The 18553-nt window shown below is 40.1% G+C and overlaps 1 protein-coding gene and 1 long non-coding RNA gene across 12 annotated transcripts in view; one reads left to right on the forward strand and one right to left on the reverse strand.

Annotated features, from left to right (window-relative positions):
• The window catches only part of GRM7 (glutamate metabotropic receptor 7), a 769980-nt gene that overhangs the window by 502284 nt on the left and 249143 nt on the right, over positions 1 to 18553 (forward strand). For all 11 annotated transcript variants that reach the window (XR_004312244.1, XR_004312243.1, XR_004312246.1 and 8 more), the window contains exon 7: positions 7244 to 7383. Coding sequence is in view for 6 of the 11 variants with exons in the window: in XM_032458837.1 (XP_032314728.1) it covers positions 7244 to 7383 (140 nt within the window). In the remaining 5 variants the exon portion in view is untranslated. The remainder of the gene's footprint in view (positions 1 to 7243; positions 7384 to 18553) is intronic.
• LOC116657215 lies at positions 1202 to 17910 on the reverse strand. Its single transcript, XR_004312250.1, has 3 exons — positions 17901 to 17910; positions 7653 to 7655; positions 1202 to 1571 (listed from the first exon to the last, which is right to left on the reverse strand). It is a non-coding gene; the product is annotated as an uncharacterized LOC116657215 (long non-coding RNA).

Genomic DNA, 18553 nt, shown 5'->3' on the forward strand with positions numbered 1-18553 from the left:
GAGGCCATGAATGAATGAATGAATGAATTTTGGGAGGTCATGGTTTGGCCTCCTTTTCTTAAAGTAGAAGTGTTGGGTTTTTTGTTTCTTGTTTTTTTGCCAATTTTTTCCTCAGTGAATGTAAGGACAAATGGGAAGGGATAAGAGGATAAGGAAGGGACAGTTGCCCTAGGTACTCAAGTTAATCGAAGTAATGATTGTAATCTGTCCACACCAACCACCAATTTCAGATTACAAACGTATTTCTCAAAGTATAAAATTCTGGTGGAAATTAATGGGCTACCTAAAAGAGATGGGTGGATGGGAAAATTGGTGGTTAGGGTAGAAGGCATAAAGGAAGAGTACCATTTCTCTGATCATACCTTTTACCCCTTTAAGGTAGTCTTGACTCTTAAAACATCTTAATGCTCCACATACCAAAACCTAAATAAATAATTAAAATTTGCCCAAATGTGGATTGTATTTGTCAGGGTTCTCCAGAGACAAAGGACCGATAGGCTATGTATGTATGGAGAGAGAGAGAATAGGAGGTTGAGTGTAGGAATTGGCTGATGCAGTGATGAAGGACACATCTCACACCTGCCATCTATAAACTGGAGACCCAGGGCAGCAGTGGTGTGGTTCAGTACAAGTGCCAAGGCCTTGGAATGAGGGTTGGTGGTGTAAGTCCCAATCTGTGTCTGAAAGCCACCGAACAAGGAATTCCAGTGTCTAAGGGCAGGAGGAGATGGGTGTCTCTGCTCAAGGAGAGAGAGTGAATTTGCCCTTCTTTTGCCTTTTGTCCTATTCATACCCTGAAGGGACTGGATGATGCCTGCCCGCATTGAGGGAAGGGCATCTGCTTTATTCAGTTCAACAATTCAGATCCTAATCTCTGCCAGAAATCTCCTCATCTGCACCTAGAAATTAAATTTTACCAGCTATTTGGGCATCCCCAGTCAAGCTGACACATAAAATTAACCATCTTAAATGTCAATTATATCTCAATCAAAAAAAACCCATTACATACGTGTAGTACAAAATTTAATATGGTAATAAACCTAAGTACATTACATATGAATGACATAACCACGCGAAAGGGGATGAGGAAGAAAAAAATGAGTGCAAATAATTTTAGAAGACAGAATTTGACTATATACTGTAAGACTAAAGACTTCTGTACACAGATATTATACAATAGTTAGTACATTACTATGTGTTTTGTCAGGACTCTGAAGATTGTTTATGTGCATCAGAGGGCTGAGAGGTTCAATTAAAGTAATGTGGATAATGAGAGGCAGGTCTCTGATTGTCAGAGAAAGAAATTGCTAATAAGGATGAGAGGAAGCTCAAATAAATCTTACTGTGTTGGATTAGAACAGAAGATACCAGCATGATCACAGGGCTGTTAATGTACACGTGGATGGGGAGATACATGGATATGTGTACATTGCTTATGTACGTAAACGTTTAATGCCTAGTTCTGTCCATTGAGAGGGCCTAGAAGAAATGACACCTCGGTAGAAATGGCTACATCTAACACCCACATTGTATTTATAAATGCCATTCTCCAATGAAAAAACTAGGGCTCCCTCATTAAACCATTGATTCAGGGGCCAGGGCAGGACACGTACAAGATGAGTTGGAAACATCATGTGCCACCAAGTGAGAATGTCTCGAAAACTGCTGGGGTCACGTTGAGAGGGCACCAAAACCAACTTGCAGAAGATGCCATTGGCTAATTCTGGGCCAACCATGGATTAAACTCATAGAATATAACAAATCTCAGTGAGTCCATACTGATATAAATACATAATTGAATTGAATACATAAATGCAGGAGAAGGGCCAGGGTGATGGAATGATGCAAATATGGAAATACAAAAATCACCGTTTTGCACTGGCCTCAGTAATAACTGTTTCAGGCACAACTCATCAGTGGATGCTAAAATGATTGGGCTAAAGTAGGAGGAGAAATAAGATATTTGTATAATCTCAAAGTATCCTTCATCATGGAACATACTCATTACAGAGGGGGAATGAGCAGTTTTGAAGTGGAGAAACCTGGAAGACAGCCCTTCACCAAGTCGCCACGGTCAGCATCACAAGTAATGAGACTTCATAGCATCACTGCCTCCTGTTATGAGACACCCAGGGAAGGTTAGGACATCACTTCTAAGGCCTCATTGCCAAAACCATATAGCCTCAATCTAACCATGAAGAAGCATCAGACATCCATAATTGAAAAACGTCTTACAAAATTAACTGGCTAGTACTCTACAGAAGTGTCCAGGTCATGAGAAAAGATAGATGGAGGAAGTGTTCCAGACTGGAAGAAACTAAGGAGACATTACTATTAAATGCAATGTGGGAGCATTGATCTTAAACCAGAAAAAAGAAGGATATTAATGGGACAGTGGAAGAACTTCTAATAAAACTTGAGGATTAGTTTTAAATAGTATTCTATCAATGTTAATTTCCTGGTTTAGGTAATTATATTATGGTTAAAAAAAGTCTTCTTGCTTCTCTGCTTGTAAATAACAATCCATTTAAAGCCACAATATCCTATCAATCATTCATGAATTACCGAGTAACTCAGTGAAGAGAAGCCACATCTGATTTTAGAACCAAGAGTTTTTGAGTTAAGATAGAGACAAAAATGATAATGTATATAGCCAGAAAATAGTTCAACTACATATGATCTTCGTTTTGTAGTTTTTTCCTGATCTTACAGAAGCTCTTAAAACAAAACATTAATTTCCCCAGAACCAAGCATATATAAATTTTATTACATATCCTGGGGTCAGTTTCTGGGCTTTAAATTATGGTCCATAGGTACACGTGACCATTCTTACACTAGTAACAACAACAACAATAACAACAAAAATTCATTTGGGGGATGTTTTTGGTGATTCTCATCAGATTATTCTTCCAGATAATGCTTGTAGAATCACTGTGTTAAGATGATTTTATCCACTGAGGAGCCCAGGTTGCTGAGTTTCTGATTGGACACAGGCCTGTGTTTATCAAATGATTACCGTGTGCAGCAAACTGCTAAGTACTTTTTGTGTGTTGGCTTACTTAATATTCAAAATGCCAAATGGTTTAGATCATTTCCTTCCTTCCTTCATGTATTTTTTTCACTAGTAAGGAAACTGATTCACAGAGAAACCAAGACTCATGACGCTCAAAGCCACACAGTTAGGTTGTGATGATGCTGTAATTTGTACCTAGGGCATAACACCATGGCCTGCTCCCTTGACTATTATTAAGCATCTGAGAGGAAGGGGTTACTGCAAGATGCCTGCTGTTCCATCTTAGAACAAAGGCTCTGTGGGAGTTTACAGAAAGGGCCAATTGTTTCTCTCTTTGGCATCATAGTAATCATGCTGTGTGTTCACCATGATCTCCTTTACTCTGGTGATATTTCTTTCTGCCATGGGGACAGGCAGGAGACTTCTGGGGTACTGTGACATTTGTTAATAATGGGGCTCAACAGTTTTGTAAAACAAAAACAGAAAACCTGTGTTAGATTTAGTGAAGTGGTTTTCATGTCACTTTAAGTGAGCAACTATTAGGGTGAAAAGAAACTTGACATTGTTTAGTCACTCAGTTTCCTGATTTTTAAATAAAGAAATCAAATCCTGGAGAGCAGAAGATATTTCTCCGAGACTTTACAGCTAGGAAATAAGAGGCAGATCTAAAATTCAAGTCTCTTTCCCTTCTGGTCTATTATTAAAAATGTAGCCTCTCCTTTGCATGTTTTAGAAATTTAATGTTTCTTTTTCTCAATAAGCCTAATTGTGCTCTCTTGTTACATTCGTATAAAATGTTCTATACTCCTCGGAGTTTTGTTCCAGACCAGGAGAGTACAATTTAACAACTCTGACCATCACATTTATAAAAGCATCAATTTAGGAAACGATAATAGAATGTTCTAAAACTATTGACTACATCTTCACGAAATACTTAACCTCCTCTTGTGCACCAACAGAAAAGATGGCTAATTTTGTCTTCATCACTCCTAGCCATCTTTTCTTGCATCGCAAATGAATGCAATGACCTGAGACTGAATTTTAGTTCTCTCTCGATGATGTTGGCCTATCCAACCAGATGTCAACACTTAAAAGTTTCACGCATTTGTTGTCTTGGATACACAATCTTAGACAATTGCCACATTGTGAAGTATTTAACTTAAAGTATGTCTGTACCTTGATTTACTACTTTCCAAAGAACAGATTGGGTCGGGATATATTTAATATAGATGGCACATCTCATGTTCTCTTCTCGAAACATGAAGTTAGCTTTCCTTCATTGAGGAGTGAAATCTGTGTTCCCTTCTCTCAAATCTGAGTGACTAATAGAGGAGTAGCAACAAGTGACTTTTAAGGCATAACATGTAATAGGGCTTCTGCCTGGTTCTCGTGGGACTTCCGTATTATGAACACGGCTACCATGTTAGGAGGAAGCCAAGAAGCCAGTGGACCAGCTACATGCGGGTGTCCCAGCCAGAGCCCCAGCTTGGGTCACAAACTGTTTAGCCGGCTTCAGTTGTCAGACATGTGAGCTGCAACTTGCCCCAGCTGCTGTGAGTGGACCAGAGAGGGGTTGTTTTTGCCAATCCCTGCCCCAATTGCAAAATACAGGTTGTCTTTTTTTTTTTTTTTTTTTTGAGCAGTATGTTTTAGGATAGTTTGTTGAGCAGCAAAAGATTAGCTGGAACACAAATCAGTGCAACATTTCTGGAGTCTGTGCATGGGGAGGCAAAAAGAGAAGAGAGAACCTGTCAGGTAAATACTTTGATGCTGAGTGCTGTTTTGTGATCTGAGCAACCTACTTCCCAAATCCTTCTCAAACCAGGAAGAAAGGAATGATACTCAGATACTCTCATCTGGGAAGGAGACTTCGTACCTGAGTGCCTTCCATCTCCCATCATTCTCTCCCAGTATCCCTGCTTTCTTTACCTTAGGACCCTTGCCTTCTGGCCCAGGTTCCTGGTAGAGATTTCTGCAAGTGATCACTTCTCCTTTGATAACTTACTTATTTTCTCTGGATTTGTTTTATCTTTTATTTATTTATTTATTTATTTATTTATTTATTTATTTATTTATTTATTTATTAATTACTATAGAGTTCATTAAACTCAGTGACTCTTTTTCTCTTTCAAGAAGTTCAGGAGTGCTGTTTAAAAGAAGTTTTGTGGAGAAAAAAAAAAAAAAACTGCCAAAACATGCCAGTTGCATTATAGAATCCATCAGAAAGGTCAAAGCCACACAATACGCTGTTACCAGTCACTTAGATAGGCTGTTCAGCTCTTCTTCCGTATTTATTTATTTATTTTTTAGAGCATGAACTTTAGTGAGAACAGAAAGGGAACTGCAGGGATCATTTCTCCTCAAAAGATTGTAAGAAGGGAGACAGGTGAGGTGGGTACCATCCTGATGAATATTTTCCTGGTGGGCTTGAGATCCTTCATAGCTCCAGGCCTCCAATCATCTTCCTCTCTCTTCGCAAAGACTGAAAAGCTTAATTAAGTCGTATTATTTACTGAGTAGAAGCTGTAGAATTATAGCAAAGCACAAGATGAATCCTAGTATTCAATGTGCAATCTGAATATTAATGTCTTCCTGAAAAATAATGAATAGTGTGGAGATAGCGTGGAGTTTTTTATAGCTGCCCCTGGTACCCAGCTTCTGTGTTGGGCCTTCCCTTCCAGAGGAGTAACTTTTACCCTAGGATTGCAACTCTGTGTGCCTCTTGTCACCAGATATGTTATCCCCCTTTCTGGACCCTTTTTCTAGCTTTATCTTGGGGTGTGTGACAGTTTGTGTTGGGTAACTCTCAGCATCATTCCCGCTTCCTTAGTGTCAGCATCCATATTTACTGTTCTAAGCATAGTCTCTCCAATCCATTTATCATGCCTTTGTTCTTTCATCCATGTCATTAATGCAAATACCATGTTGGCCCAAATCCTGCAGAAGTCAATGACTGCTAACCAGATGCAGAGCCCTGCCACCATCAGCATCTTCAGTTTTTTAATGAGAATTATCAAAAGTACTTCATTTTCATCACCTGAGACTTGTGCCGCTCCCCTATAAATAGCAAAATGAACTCCTGTTCTCAGTGATTCTGTTTCAGCTTGTAATTGATCTCTAAACTTCTCTGTAAAAGGCAGGAAGCAGAGCCCTGTTTTCTGCTGGGAGCAATGCTCTGGTGTTAAACTAAGGCAGGGTAGACACTAGTCACATCCCCTTGAGCCAGCGGAACTTTTCCTGTCTCCAAGGGATCATGAGAGAGCGCTGAGCTACCAAACTTCTGGTGATTCCTTTGTTACTGTTGCTGAAAGTAACCAAAACTCACATCTTCCATTCTCTGTAAGGTTTGCCATTTGTTCCTTATGGTTAATATTGAGGGACTTTTCGCTCACAACCAACTTTCAATATAAATATAAGTATATATTGAATTTTATATATATATATATATAACTATATATACAAATATAAAATTATATATTTATAAATATATGAACATATATATACACTCTCAGTACACACATTAGTCTTTTAAAATTGACTTTGGTGTCTGAGTTTTGCCCTCCAAATTGGTTTTATCTGAGGATAAATGTTTTAAATAAGACCCAAATAGGAAACTGAGAAAGAAATCATTGTTTATAAAGCCTTTACCAGGCACACTGCTAAGCATTTTAGGGTGACTGTCCTATGAAACAAATAATCATCAAAACGTATTTTTTAAATGCGTTCAGTATCCAAGTATGTTTTTAAGTGAACTTTTGTGCTTGTTTTTCAGTTCTCTTACATTTCCCTTTTAAAATGCTTTTATTTATTTCTTGAAATGATTTATTTTATTGACCACAATTTAGTGTTTAGTGAAAACTTAATAATAATAGTAAAATAATAATAATAATAATAGCAACAACAAAACTTAAGATTTTCTTTGGAAAATAATGCATTTAATTTTTATTCCTTATAAGAAAGGACAAAGTAGAATAAAATACTTTAAGACATTGAAAAATTGGACTTGTTTAAAGCGGAAAGCAGGTCGTCTTCCCATCTTCTATAGTCTGCATTCACGGACCACAGTGATGACTTGCCAGTAAGTTTCAGGAAACATTTGGGGTGAACCTGTTAAACAGTGGGGTTACCTACTTTGCTCATCACCAGATCTCCAGACCATTATCCAGGGCGTAAGAGACAGAAGGAATCTTGTAATTTAACTGAAGTCTGTCATTTTCTTGTCTTCCTCAGGCAGTGCGGGCACACCAGTAATGTTTAACAAGAACGGGGACGCACCTGGGCGTTATGACATCTTTCAGTACCAGGCCACAAACACCACCAACCCTGGTTACCGTCTGATTGGACAGTGGACAGATGAACTGCAGCTCAATGTGAGTTCTACCTGTTCCTCTTCCTTTGCTTACATGATGAATGAACAGACATTTATTGTGCTCAGTTTGGCAGAGGTTTCTTGTCTGTGAGCATCTGCAAGTGAACATGCAGTGTGTTACAGGCATCAGCAGAGACTGATAACCAGGAATAACAGTGATGATGATGGCGGCGATAGGAAATGCTTGTGGAGCTCATGCCTGAGCTACTCAGCAACTGTGTGAGTCATCTCATTTAATATGAGGTTCTGATAGCTTAACGAACAAGTTACCAGCTAATACTTTAATACTTTCTCGAGATCTTTTTTGGGTTGGATCCTCTTAGGAAGTGGAGACAATTTGATGATTGGGTCTCTTGGTGATTTTTACCTAGGAGATCAGAGCATAAGAGATGTGCGAGAATTACGCCTAAAAATGAATAGTAGGTGCTTATGGGAACTGGGAAAGGAGATGTCTGGTTATTTTTGTGGTTGTGGAGTATCCTTGTTTGTGTCTCGTTTCACACGTGATGGCGGAGTGGCCTTGTTTATCTTGTTCCATCATAGTCATGGAGTGGCCTTGCCTGAGTATCACTGATGTTCCCCTGAAGTGGCCCTGTTTGGAATACGCCTGCCTAGATGTTAGCTGACAGCCTTCCAGCCCCCTTTTATTTATTTATCTTTTTTACTTTCTTAATACATCAGGTTCAACATTAAAAAATGTGCTTCTAGTAGTACTTCTAGTGCCTTATTTGTGACTATTGAAATATTCCTTTAAACTCACGGGCTAGGATACCTCCATCCTACCGGAGACCCGCATGGCTGGAGCTCAGCCCATCACACATGTCCTGCTTTTCCTCCCCAACGGGAAGGAACTAAAATGGGTCAGACCGGAGCTTGGTGGATAAGGTTCCTGGAGCCTGGGGTGCAGGGGTGGCGGAAGTCAGAGGAGAAGGCGTACTGCATCGCCTCTTCTATTGAGATTCACTGGACTGGGTTACACTTCAAGAAAGTTCTACAGCAGGTCCCTCGATGTGGTTCTGTTCAGGCCTTCAACAGGTTGTTTGAAGTGCACACACACTAGGGAGGGCAGTCTGCTTTCCTCGGTTTCCAATTCAAATGTCCATCTTACCCTGAAACACCTGTATAATGTTTAAACAAATATCAGGGCACCCATGGCCCAGTCAAGTTGACACATACAATGACCCATTTTATAGGCCCTATCCCAGAAGAGTCCCTTCATTGTCTCTTCCAAACCTGGAAATGATGCCATTAGCCTTTATTGGTCTACACCTTGGGAGGTACTCTGGAAATTACTGAGAACAAGGCTTTTTGAGCGTAGAACACAGAGTTGATGTCTTGGGGGCAATGGGGCTTGGGTCATGGTTTTTAGAGAAGAGGGTTGTGCATAAAGCAAGTATGGGGGGGGCGTTGCTGAAGTCATGATGGGCCATCTACCTCATTTGCACATTGTCCTGCCTGGCTCTGCTTGTGTCTGTCCAGTTCTCCTTATCTCAAGGCCCACTGTCCCTGTGGGCTGACATGAAGTTTGGGTCCAAAGGATTGTGATCTGGAGTCCAAGAATTGATGGACAGTAGCGGTGAATGCTAAGGTCCAAAACCAAACAGAATGCTGAAAGTATCCTGACCTCAAGACACATTTTGCAAGCAAAAATAGAAAATACAAGCAAAACAAATAAGCAGAACCTCATGGGTAAACCCAAGGGGTAGCAATCAAAAGCACAACCAAGGCAGTATAGCCTGGCCAACGTACCCCAGGTGTGTCTTCATGCAGTGTTGCCTGTATGATACACAGGTGGGCCAGCCAGAACTGAAGGTGGGCAGTCAAGGTCCATGATACACATGTGAGATGCTCAGGACCCTTGTAAGACCCCAGAGGTTAAATGAATGCGTTCATCTTTTCCAGCATAATTCCCTGCACCAGTGTTAAGTTTCTAACGTGTGTAATTTGTCCACCTACACAAGGACTCCCAGCCGAGCGTCTCCCGCTTTACGTATTAGCTGGGAGTTCTCAAGTCCACTATTTTTAAGAACCAGCATCGACACTGATGTCAGTTCTCCTTGTTGGATTTGTATTTTATCCTTTATAAGGACTGTATTTAATTAGCCATTCAACAACTTTTTGTTTTGTTTAAAAGCACCTCTCATGTGATGATGTTGTAAGAGGCAGTGGGAACACAATAATATCAAAACAAGCATGGCCCCTGTTCTTGGATAACTGAAGACTGAGGATAGAGCTGGATGGTAAAGAAGAGAGATGTATGTATGTGGAAATTCCAAAGTGTGATAAGAGATATGGCAGGAGAGAGAGTGATGGAGGTAGAGTGGGACCTACTGGATGAGGCGTATGAATGACCCACTGAGCCACGGGAGAAGGCAGGCATGGCAGTGGTGTCACGAGGGGAGAAAAGAGGGAGGAGGAGGGGGAGAAGTTAGGGCAGTAGGTAAGAGCCGAGGCAGGCAGCCCCTTGTAGGTTGTAATAAATGTTTTTAAAAACTTTATTCTGAGCGCGTGTAAAAGCCATGAAGAAGTTATAAAGCAGGAGAGTGACTGGATCAAATTTAGGAATAAAAATTCTTTTGTTTGCTGAGAAGGTAATAGGAATGGGAGTAGAAAGACCAATTAAGAGTGCATTGCAGCTGTCGAGCTAAAATAGGATGGCTTAGTGAAGGGGTTCACAAACTTCAGTGTGCTGCAGAATCATCTGGAGGGCTTGTGTAAACACAGATTGCTGGGCATACCCCCCAGGTTCCTGATTCAGAAGGTCTGGGAGTGGAAGGAGGCCAAAATATTCATCTTCCTAAGGAGTCACTGTATGATACTGATGGTACTTTGAGAACCGCTGGCTTAGAGAGTGTGGTAATAGCGGAGACGTAATGAAATGAGTGGAAAATGTGTCTGTTTAATATGTAATACACATTTGTATATACATATATAATTACATATGTATCTTACAGGAAGAATACCATAATTTAGTGATGGACTCAGTACTGGGAAAAATAATCAGTATTGAGACTGAAGGAAAAATAATAACTGAGACTGAAGGAAAAATAGTCAAGAGTGAATCCCGTGTTTATAGCATCCCCTGTGGATGGTGTCACATGAGGTTAGGGAGACTGCTGGGAGTGGGAGGGGTAAAACTGAAAATCCTAATTTAGTCTTCCCAAATGTCTGAGAGCCAAAATGAAATGCACAGAAGTCTAAAACTCAGAAGAGAGTTTTGGGTTATAGTTATTTTAAAAGGTAAATTGTTAACCTATACATGGCCTTGAAATCCATTAGAGAGAGAGAAAAAATATACTAGCAGGGAACCCAAGGCCTTGAAAACCTCATAGGAAATGAGAGTTCCAGTCCGACTATTCCAGATAGCTCCCGATTTCAAATATTCTGTTTAATTTGCCTGGAGAGTTGAGCCGACCACATTACCTTGGATTTTTGTTTTTGTTAATGGAAGCTAGATCTGGAGGTATGCTTGACTTAGCATTAAATAGGAGCATTTTTGATTCTGCTTTTCTTGCTGATGAGGGTGTGGTAGGAAGAGCAGGCAGGACCTGAATCCTCAGCCGGACCCAGCAGCTTATGCTTGGTATTACGTGCGCCCTAAAGGTGTGATCGGCTGAGCCGGGAACACGGCTATTTTTAGACCCAAGAGCCGCTGGGTTAATTCAGAAAGTAGCCACTGAATTTCATCTGGCCTTGAAAGGAGGTTACTCTATAGATGCCTTTTATGGGCCCTTTAAGATATTGGCAAATCTAACTTGAATCACAATGAAAAGGCAAAAGAGGCGGCCAGGTAGTGCCCAGAGGGCTCTCCGCCCCTCTGACCTAGAGACCCAGGGCGCAGCCCAGGTTGCCTGTCTGGTGTTTGGTGTCCTATCCAGAGTCCCCCTGCTCAAGACGTTGCTTTTGCTCTAGTTACTCTGATTCCGTTAAGAGTTCTTTGAGAGCGATATTTGGGCAAACTTCATTTTGTAGGTTTGCTTTCTCCTAGTCAACGGAATAAAACAAAGCATTTCAGGTAACAAGTGTACTTGTTCTCATTCATGAAGACGGGAGGTACTCTTTCAATCCCCAGTTAGATCATCTCTTGCAAATGGAATTTTCAAGAGAGCTTTCTCTATGGTCAGTAATTGCAAATGTGTTTGTTAGCTGAGAAAGCAGCGTTTTTGAGTCTCACAGCCCCAGCACTGTGGACCGCATTGCTCACCGTTCTGTAGCCAGTCCTCGGGAACTGAGGTGCCTGGGAGGGCCCTCTCTGTTTCAGAATGTACTGCCCTCTACCCCGCCCCCCACCCCCGTCCACTGGTAGCTTCAGGCCCCGTCCCCTCTGTGGGCTCACAGATGACCACACGGTGTGCTTCTGAAATAGTTCTGCACAAGCAGGAATTCATCAGAAGGAAATCATAAAGAGCAAAGCCATTTCCTCTCCCAGCGGCCAGCCCTACAGAAATAACCCTGGTTTATTTTCTCAGGTTTGTATTGTACTGTGCAGAGATGCTAGAGAACATCATTCCTGGCGGAGAAGCAGGAGAGAGGGGATAAGGCAGCAAAGATGCACTGTTCATCTGCAGTGTGTCAGGCAGGACGGTAGCCAATGGAGATGCTGAGAGAAACGAGGGGCAGGTCCCTGGACTCGGAGTTCACAGAATGGAATCAGCGCTCTGTAATAGGTCTGCTGCATTCACAGATAGGCGCTGCTTTAAGGCACTGATTTATATTTAAACTGGACTTTTAAGGATAAATAGTACTTCCCAAGATGGAGAAGAAGACAAATAAATGTTTTAAAATGAATAATGCAGTACTAGTTAAACAATGGGATGGGGAATGTGTTGGAAAAAGGGCAAAACATGAAAGATAGTTGAAAAAATTATGAATTTATGATGTGAATAAACTCTACATTTGTTTTGCATATTAGAAACAAAGGTGATTTCTGCTGTCTTTCATTTATTTGCAATTAGGAGGAAATTTAGATAGGCCTAAAATGTTTTTTTCAAATAACTGAAATTTTCTCTGAAATACCAACATGTTAATTAAAGTTAAGGAAAAAATTATACTCTTAATAGGCAGCTTCTTACAGTGTACTCCACACTCTCTTAAACGGAAAACTGAACAAAATATCTCTTAACCTTTACTGGAACCCTTATCATCTGCTGTTCTGTGGGATAGTCCAACTTAGTGGTCTTCTGAGGTGTGGGGGGTTTTTTAAGTGATTTGTCCCTGTTAAGCTTACTTTCCACTAGAGACTGAAAGCTCCTGAAAGGTAGAATCCTTGTTTAATTGTTGTTTTACACCTACAAGCATAGTACCTGGTACATAGCAGGCATTTGGGTTTGTTGTTAATATATAAAACTGTGTAAAATTAGCATGAATTCTTTTTAATGGAAGACATGATCTGCAACACTTTTTCTCTCTGGGAAAAGTGACTAAGCTTCCTTTTTAGCCACATGCTTTGCCCTGGATAGTTCCCACGTCCGGGGACAAGACATGATTTAGCCTAAGTCAGTCACTGTAGCCATAGAGATGAGATGGGCACTAAACTAAGCCTGTCCAATCAGGATGAACTGCTGGACGTCTGCCAGCCAGTCTGGGACACCAATACCTCCCACTTGGAAGTGGGTGTGGCCACAGGAGGCACAGGGAGCCTTTTGGAGGCCCTCCACCATGCAAGCGCTCCACGGAAGAGGAGTCAAAACTTAGAGAGGGAACCTAGGTGTAGGTCACATCATTGGAGCCCTAAGAAACCCCTGCAAGAAGCCATTTGTAGTGTTCTCTGGATTGTTTCCATGATAAATGAAGGCAACTTAAGTTTGATACTTTTTACTCAGAATCTCATTCATGGCAATCAAAAATTTAAAAAAAATAGTTTACATTTTAATATGTAAAGGGGAATGTCAGCTTACCCTCAGTAAGTAGAATTTTTTCGATTTCATTAAACTAAAGTGATTACAATTTAATTTTCAAAGTTGTGATTTTGTTAAATATTGAATCTTCATCCCTGGTTAGAATTTGGGCTTTTATGGGCATTTAAAGGCATAAAAAATTACAGCTGATTGTGCTGTCACTGTTTATCAAATTTTATCTCCCATAATCAATACTTTCGCTTATACTGCCTATAAAACTACTAATCACTGTATTGTTTCAAAACTGCAACAGTAAAAATGTTTTAAAATTCTAATTGCGCTCGTATTTTACAAAGTATTGCGTGAGATATAGGGTAGTGGATAGCCATTATCAAAGCAATGTTGACAAAGAAAAATAATGTACATTGTCCAAATCTAGTACTTCTTCAGCTTCAATCTGAAGGCTTCTTTTGTGGTATCACCTACTATTCATCAATTAATGACTCTTATCTTATCATCTGTAGTTTTTTGTTATTTGTAATTAGGTCTACAGACTTTGAAGTTGACTTGATTAAGTGGATCCAAGTCTCAGCTCCACCAATTACTAGCTATAAAGGGTTATGATGGTACCAATTTCATACTGTTACTGCTAAAAGTAAATGTAGTAATATATGTGACATACTTAAAACAGTGCCTGGCATGTAGTAAATATTCAACAGATGTTAGCGACAATGGCAACAATAATAATTTTAAATCCTTAGTTTATCATATCACCCATAACTGTTAAAATTGTCACTTTCTAGTGCTCAGCTGTATTTTGTTTCTTTATGCCCCAGCACCTAGCATAATGCTTAGCATATATAAACGGCTTGTTCCATTTAAAGAGATGAATAGATAAGCAGACAGTTGAATTATAAATTACTTAGTGGTGGAGATGTCAGTTTTTAGAATTCCCAGTGCCTGTTGGATGAGTGGATGAGAAGATTTATCCAGAATTCTACTGCAGTCAGCAATTGCATATGATTCCAGAGATTCTCTCAGACAGATTCCTTAAGAATTTTATAAGTGGTCTGTAAACTGGTTCAAATTGCAAAGACAGACTATTTTGGTCTCTGAGTGATAAAGCAAGTCAGGGGGAAAAAGGAGGTAAGGGGATAAAAGAGTTGATTTTAGTTTTGTTCCAATTGATTTTGAGTTTTGGAAACTTACCTGTGGCTATTTGAGAACATGGGATGGGACTATATTCTTGAGGGATCAGATGGGGGAGTCATTGACTATTTTTATGTTGTTGAAGGTGAATTCATAATCAAACCATCAAAGACAGTTCCATCGGCCACCTGTGTCTCTATTGTTTTAATGCTACATTAGAGGAAGAGTGAAAACAGCAAAGGACTTAGGATCGGGCAGATCTGGTTTATAACCGTGGCTCTGCCCAGTTTCTAGATCTATCAACCTGGACGTGGACGACCTCTCTGACCAGATGGCATTTAACCTGAGACCAGAGTGACAAGAGTTAATTCCATTTGTCAGCATTTCTGAATCTGTGATAGTTTACACAGGAGCGTTACAAATCCAGTACAGTAAGCACTGCTTTCCAATTGTCAGCAAACTTAAGACTAGAGATCCCAAACTAAATACAATAGCAAGTAGATTTTAAAAGTTAATTTCTTGCCCATGTTTTAAGAATCAAGAAATGTCATAAGAATAACTGTGTTTTTGGCTTTTATTTTTTAAATCAGAAGATGGGGCAATAATAAGCCTTTATTTCATGCAGTAACAGCTTATTGGATCTAAGTAAAGGCTTCCCAGTTCAGACAAGCTGTGTGTTCTGCAGGTCACCGCAGACCCCACCATTCCCCACTGCCTGACACCCTGCTAACTCTTCTCACTTAAGTCCCTTAGTCCCACAGGCATCTCATTTCATTCACCTAATCTAGACTTGAAATAGATTTCAACTCATTTCCATTAATTTGGTTTCCACATATGCTTGACATTTATGGTCTCTGGAAATTGTTGTTTTTTTTTTTTAAATCAACAATAATGGATCGATAGTGTTAATGACCCAGAACAACTATAAAGATGCCATAATGACTTTTTTTAAGGGTCAGTAAATGCAGTCTGCAAAAGAGGACTGCTTTAATGAAGACAGTGCTTTTGTTTGGAAACATGTATTTGTACATATTCTAAAACATACTGAAAAGAACAGAAAGAGAGATCACCCTTGTGTTGTCAGCATTTCTTCTAGTAATCGATGGTGTAGAACTGTGTTCTGTCCATGAACGTCTGGAAGATTAATGCTATTTATAATTATCAATATGGTTTTATAAACATGTGCATTAGAGAAGCCAGAACCCCCATTATTTCTTGTTTGCATTGTAAGCATTCCCACAAATCACTTCTTATTTATTAATACACAACTCTGTTCTGTGGGGAGATTGTTGAATTTCATTACTTACTGTGTTTTGGGCTTAGGCGAAATATACATGAAAGAAGAGGTAACAAGAAGGATGAGTTTGGAGAGCTCACCCATGATTACAGGGGCTCACCCATTGTTGCCAATCCAAGATTATAAAAAGAAAGAGATGAGTGTATGTCCCCTCTGCCTAACTTTTTGCCCTGGGAAGCCAAAAATCCTAGGATGACCTGATGATGCTAAAATGAAAACACAGGAATTAGACTTGAAGTGTTTTCAGCGGGCTGGCAGATAGTCTTATAAAGTAGGGCAGCCTCAGAAAGCCTGAGTTTGAGTCCTGCCTTTACCACTTGTTAGTTAAGCAAATCATTTACTATCCCAGAACCACAGTCCCCTAATGTGTTTAAAATAAAGTCCAGTCAAGCAAAATAGGCATTTCACAGGGACACTCTGAAAGTAAATCATGATAATCTCCCTGATAGAAGAAATATATGACATTTGTGTCCATATTTCTCATCACATTACTTGCTCCTATAAATGACTACCAGAAACTTGGTTGTGTAAAACATGACAGATTTCTTATCTTACAGTTCTGTAGGTCAGAAGTTCAGTGTGGATCCCACTGGGCTAAAAGCAAGGTGTCAGCAGGGCTGTTACTTTCTGGAGGCTGTAGGGAGGAATCTGTTTCTTGCTCATTCAAGTCTTTGGCAGTATTCAGTTCCTTGTGGTTATAGGACTGAGGTCTCTGTTTCTTTGCTGTCAGCTCTTGGCTGATCCTAGCTTCTCTAGGTTGTCTTAATGCATTGGCTGGTGCCCCCCCTTCCTCCATCTTTGAAGCTGGCAGTGGCAAGCTGAGACCTTTTCATACTTCCAGTGTCTCCTGCCTCCTCCTCCGTGGTCACAGCTCTCTCACTCACCCTTCTGTCTCTGTCTTCCACTCTGAAGGGCCAATGTGATTACACTGGGCTCACTCAGATTGTCCAGGATACTGTCTCTATTTTACTATCTGTAACCTTATTCCATCTGCCAAGTCCCTTTTGGCACGTAATATAACATATTCACAGGTCAAGAAATTAGGATGTTGAAATCTTTGTTGGGATGTGGGATGAGAGGAGGGGCAGGTTATTTTGCCGAACTACAGTCCTTTACTACATAACTTTGTTTTCTACGAAGTCTATAAAATCCATATTACGTTCACGTTATTTTAAAATAGAGTATTAACGTAGTCATGCAAACAGATAGTTTTATGCAGTTTTGTTTACTTAAGCATTTTTGCATTCATCTATGTGAACTCATCTGTTTGATACCTGTTCTCATCACACACCTGGAAAAGTCTGGGGAGGAATCCTGAATTAAGAACCCTAAATTAATGAAGAGCAGACAGAATCACACGCAGATGCGGAGTCAAGGTTGAAGAGTAACAGAAGAATAAGTGACACCAACACCGCAGGAGGCTTAGCTAAACTCCAAGGGAGAGCTCTATTGACCTCCAGCTTTCCCTCAGAGTCCTGTGGGTGGCATGACACACTCTGCTGAAATTGAATGAAACTCCCAAGGGAGTAGTGAAAGCTAAGGCTACATCTTATATTAACCCATTTCCTTTCCTCACTTATAGTGGGATAATACTGTAATCATGCCCACTGATGTTTTCCAACCACCCTACCCCAATTAATTAATCTTTTAATTCCCATTCATCTTAATCTTCATCTAAAAGATCAATTCTTTTCATCTTTGACTCCAATTTTGGCCTCCAAATTCCTGAGAATTTTGCTTTTATTGCATTAGCTCTTTTTATTTATTTATTTTTAATTCTTTTTTGGGGGGGAGAGGTAATTAGTTTTCTTTGTTTATATTTATCTGTTTTTTAATGGAGGTACTGGGAATTGAATCTAGGACCTTGTGCGTGCTAGGCAGGCACTCTACCACTGAACTCTACCCTCCCCCACCCTGCATTGGCTCTTTTTAAATGACAACACAGAAATGCAGAAGAAGAGAATAGATTGGCAGTTCCTCAAAAAGTGAAATGTACAGTTGCCAAGTGAACTAGAAATTCCACCCCTGGGTACATAGCTAGTTCTGACAGTCTCTGGTCTGTGAAAGGCCATGAAGTAGTAGAAGACCGTAGTTAATGGCTTGGAACTGGGAAGTCATTGCCTGCCAACTCCCTGACACGTCTACCAAAATAGCCTGTTGGTAGTGCAAAGTCAAATTTGTCATTGACTACATTAAGGGAAGCCATCAACTTGAACGTGTCTTGGTAGAAAGAACATCAGAAGAGGGCAGTCAAGGGCACAGAGGTACCAGTTGGAGGTCTTGGGTGAGGCAGTCCTTTCATTGGGGGAAGTCTCATCAGAATTGGACAAAGTCTGTGATACTTAATTTTGGATTCTTGGGCCTAGCAAGGAGGGTTTTAGAGCAGGTCTTTTTGAATAAACACTGTTTGATTAGAGGATTTAGCCCAGTTGAGTGATAATTGGTCCTGAAAACGAACTATTTACCCTGACAGAAATTTATTTATTTATTTTGAGAATGGGGTGCTGTATCATCCAAATAGATGGATTGTCAGGAAGTTCCTAAAACCAACAATAAAAATATTCTTAACATTATCTTCCTGAGTAAGGATTTCTTGGATTGCAAAATCACATTCTTGTAGGCATTTTTAGTTTCTTCAATCCTATAAAGCTGAATGGTTGAGGAGATAGACTAGCTTCGAATCTTTTAGTGTCTGATAAACCAGTCGTGTGCAGTCATTCTCAGCAGAATGCTGTGACATGTAGTGATGGGATGTTTGGTGGCTTTTACCCACATTCAGGGTTCATTCTCGCTCAAATGTCATAGGACATGGTGAAAAGTCAAACTTACTGCCCTTTTCTAGAACCTTCAGAACCACAACAGCACAGCCACCGAGCATATGTCATCCT

The sequence above is a fragment of the Camelus ferus genome, chromosome 17 (assembly GCF_009834535.1).
Source record: "Camelus ferus isolate YT-003-E chromosome 17, BCGSAC_Cfer_1.0, whole genome shotgun sequence".
In the NCBI taxonomy this organism is placed as follows: domain Eukaryota; kingdom Metazoa; phylum Chordata; class Mammalia; order Artiodactyla; family Camelidae; genus Camelus; species Camelus ferus.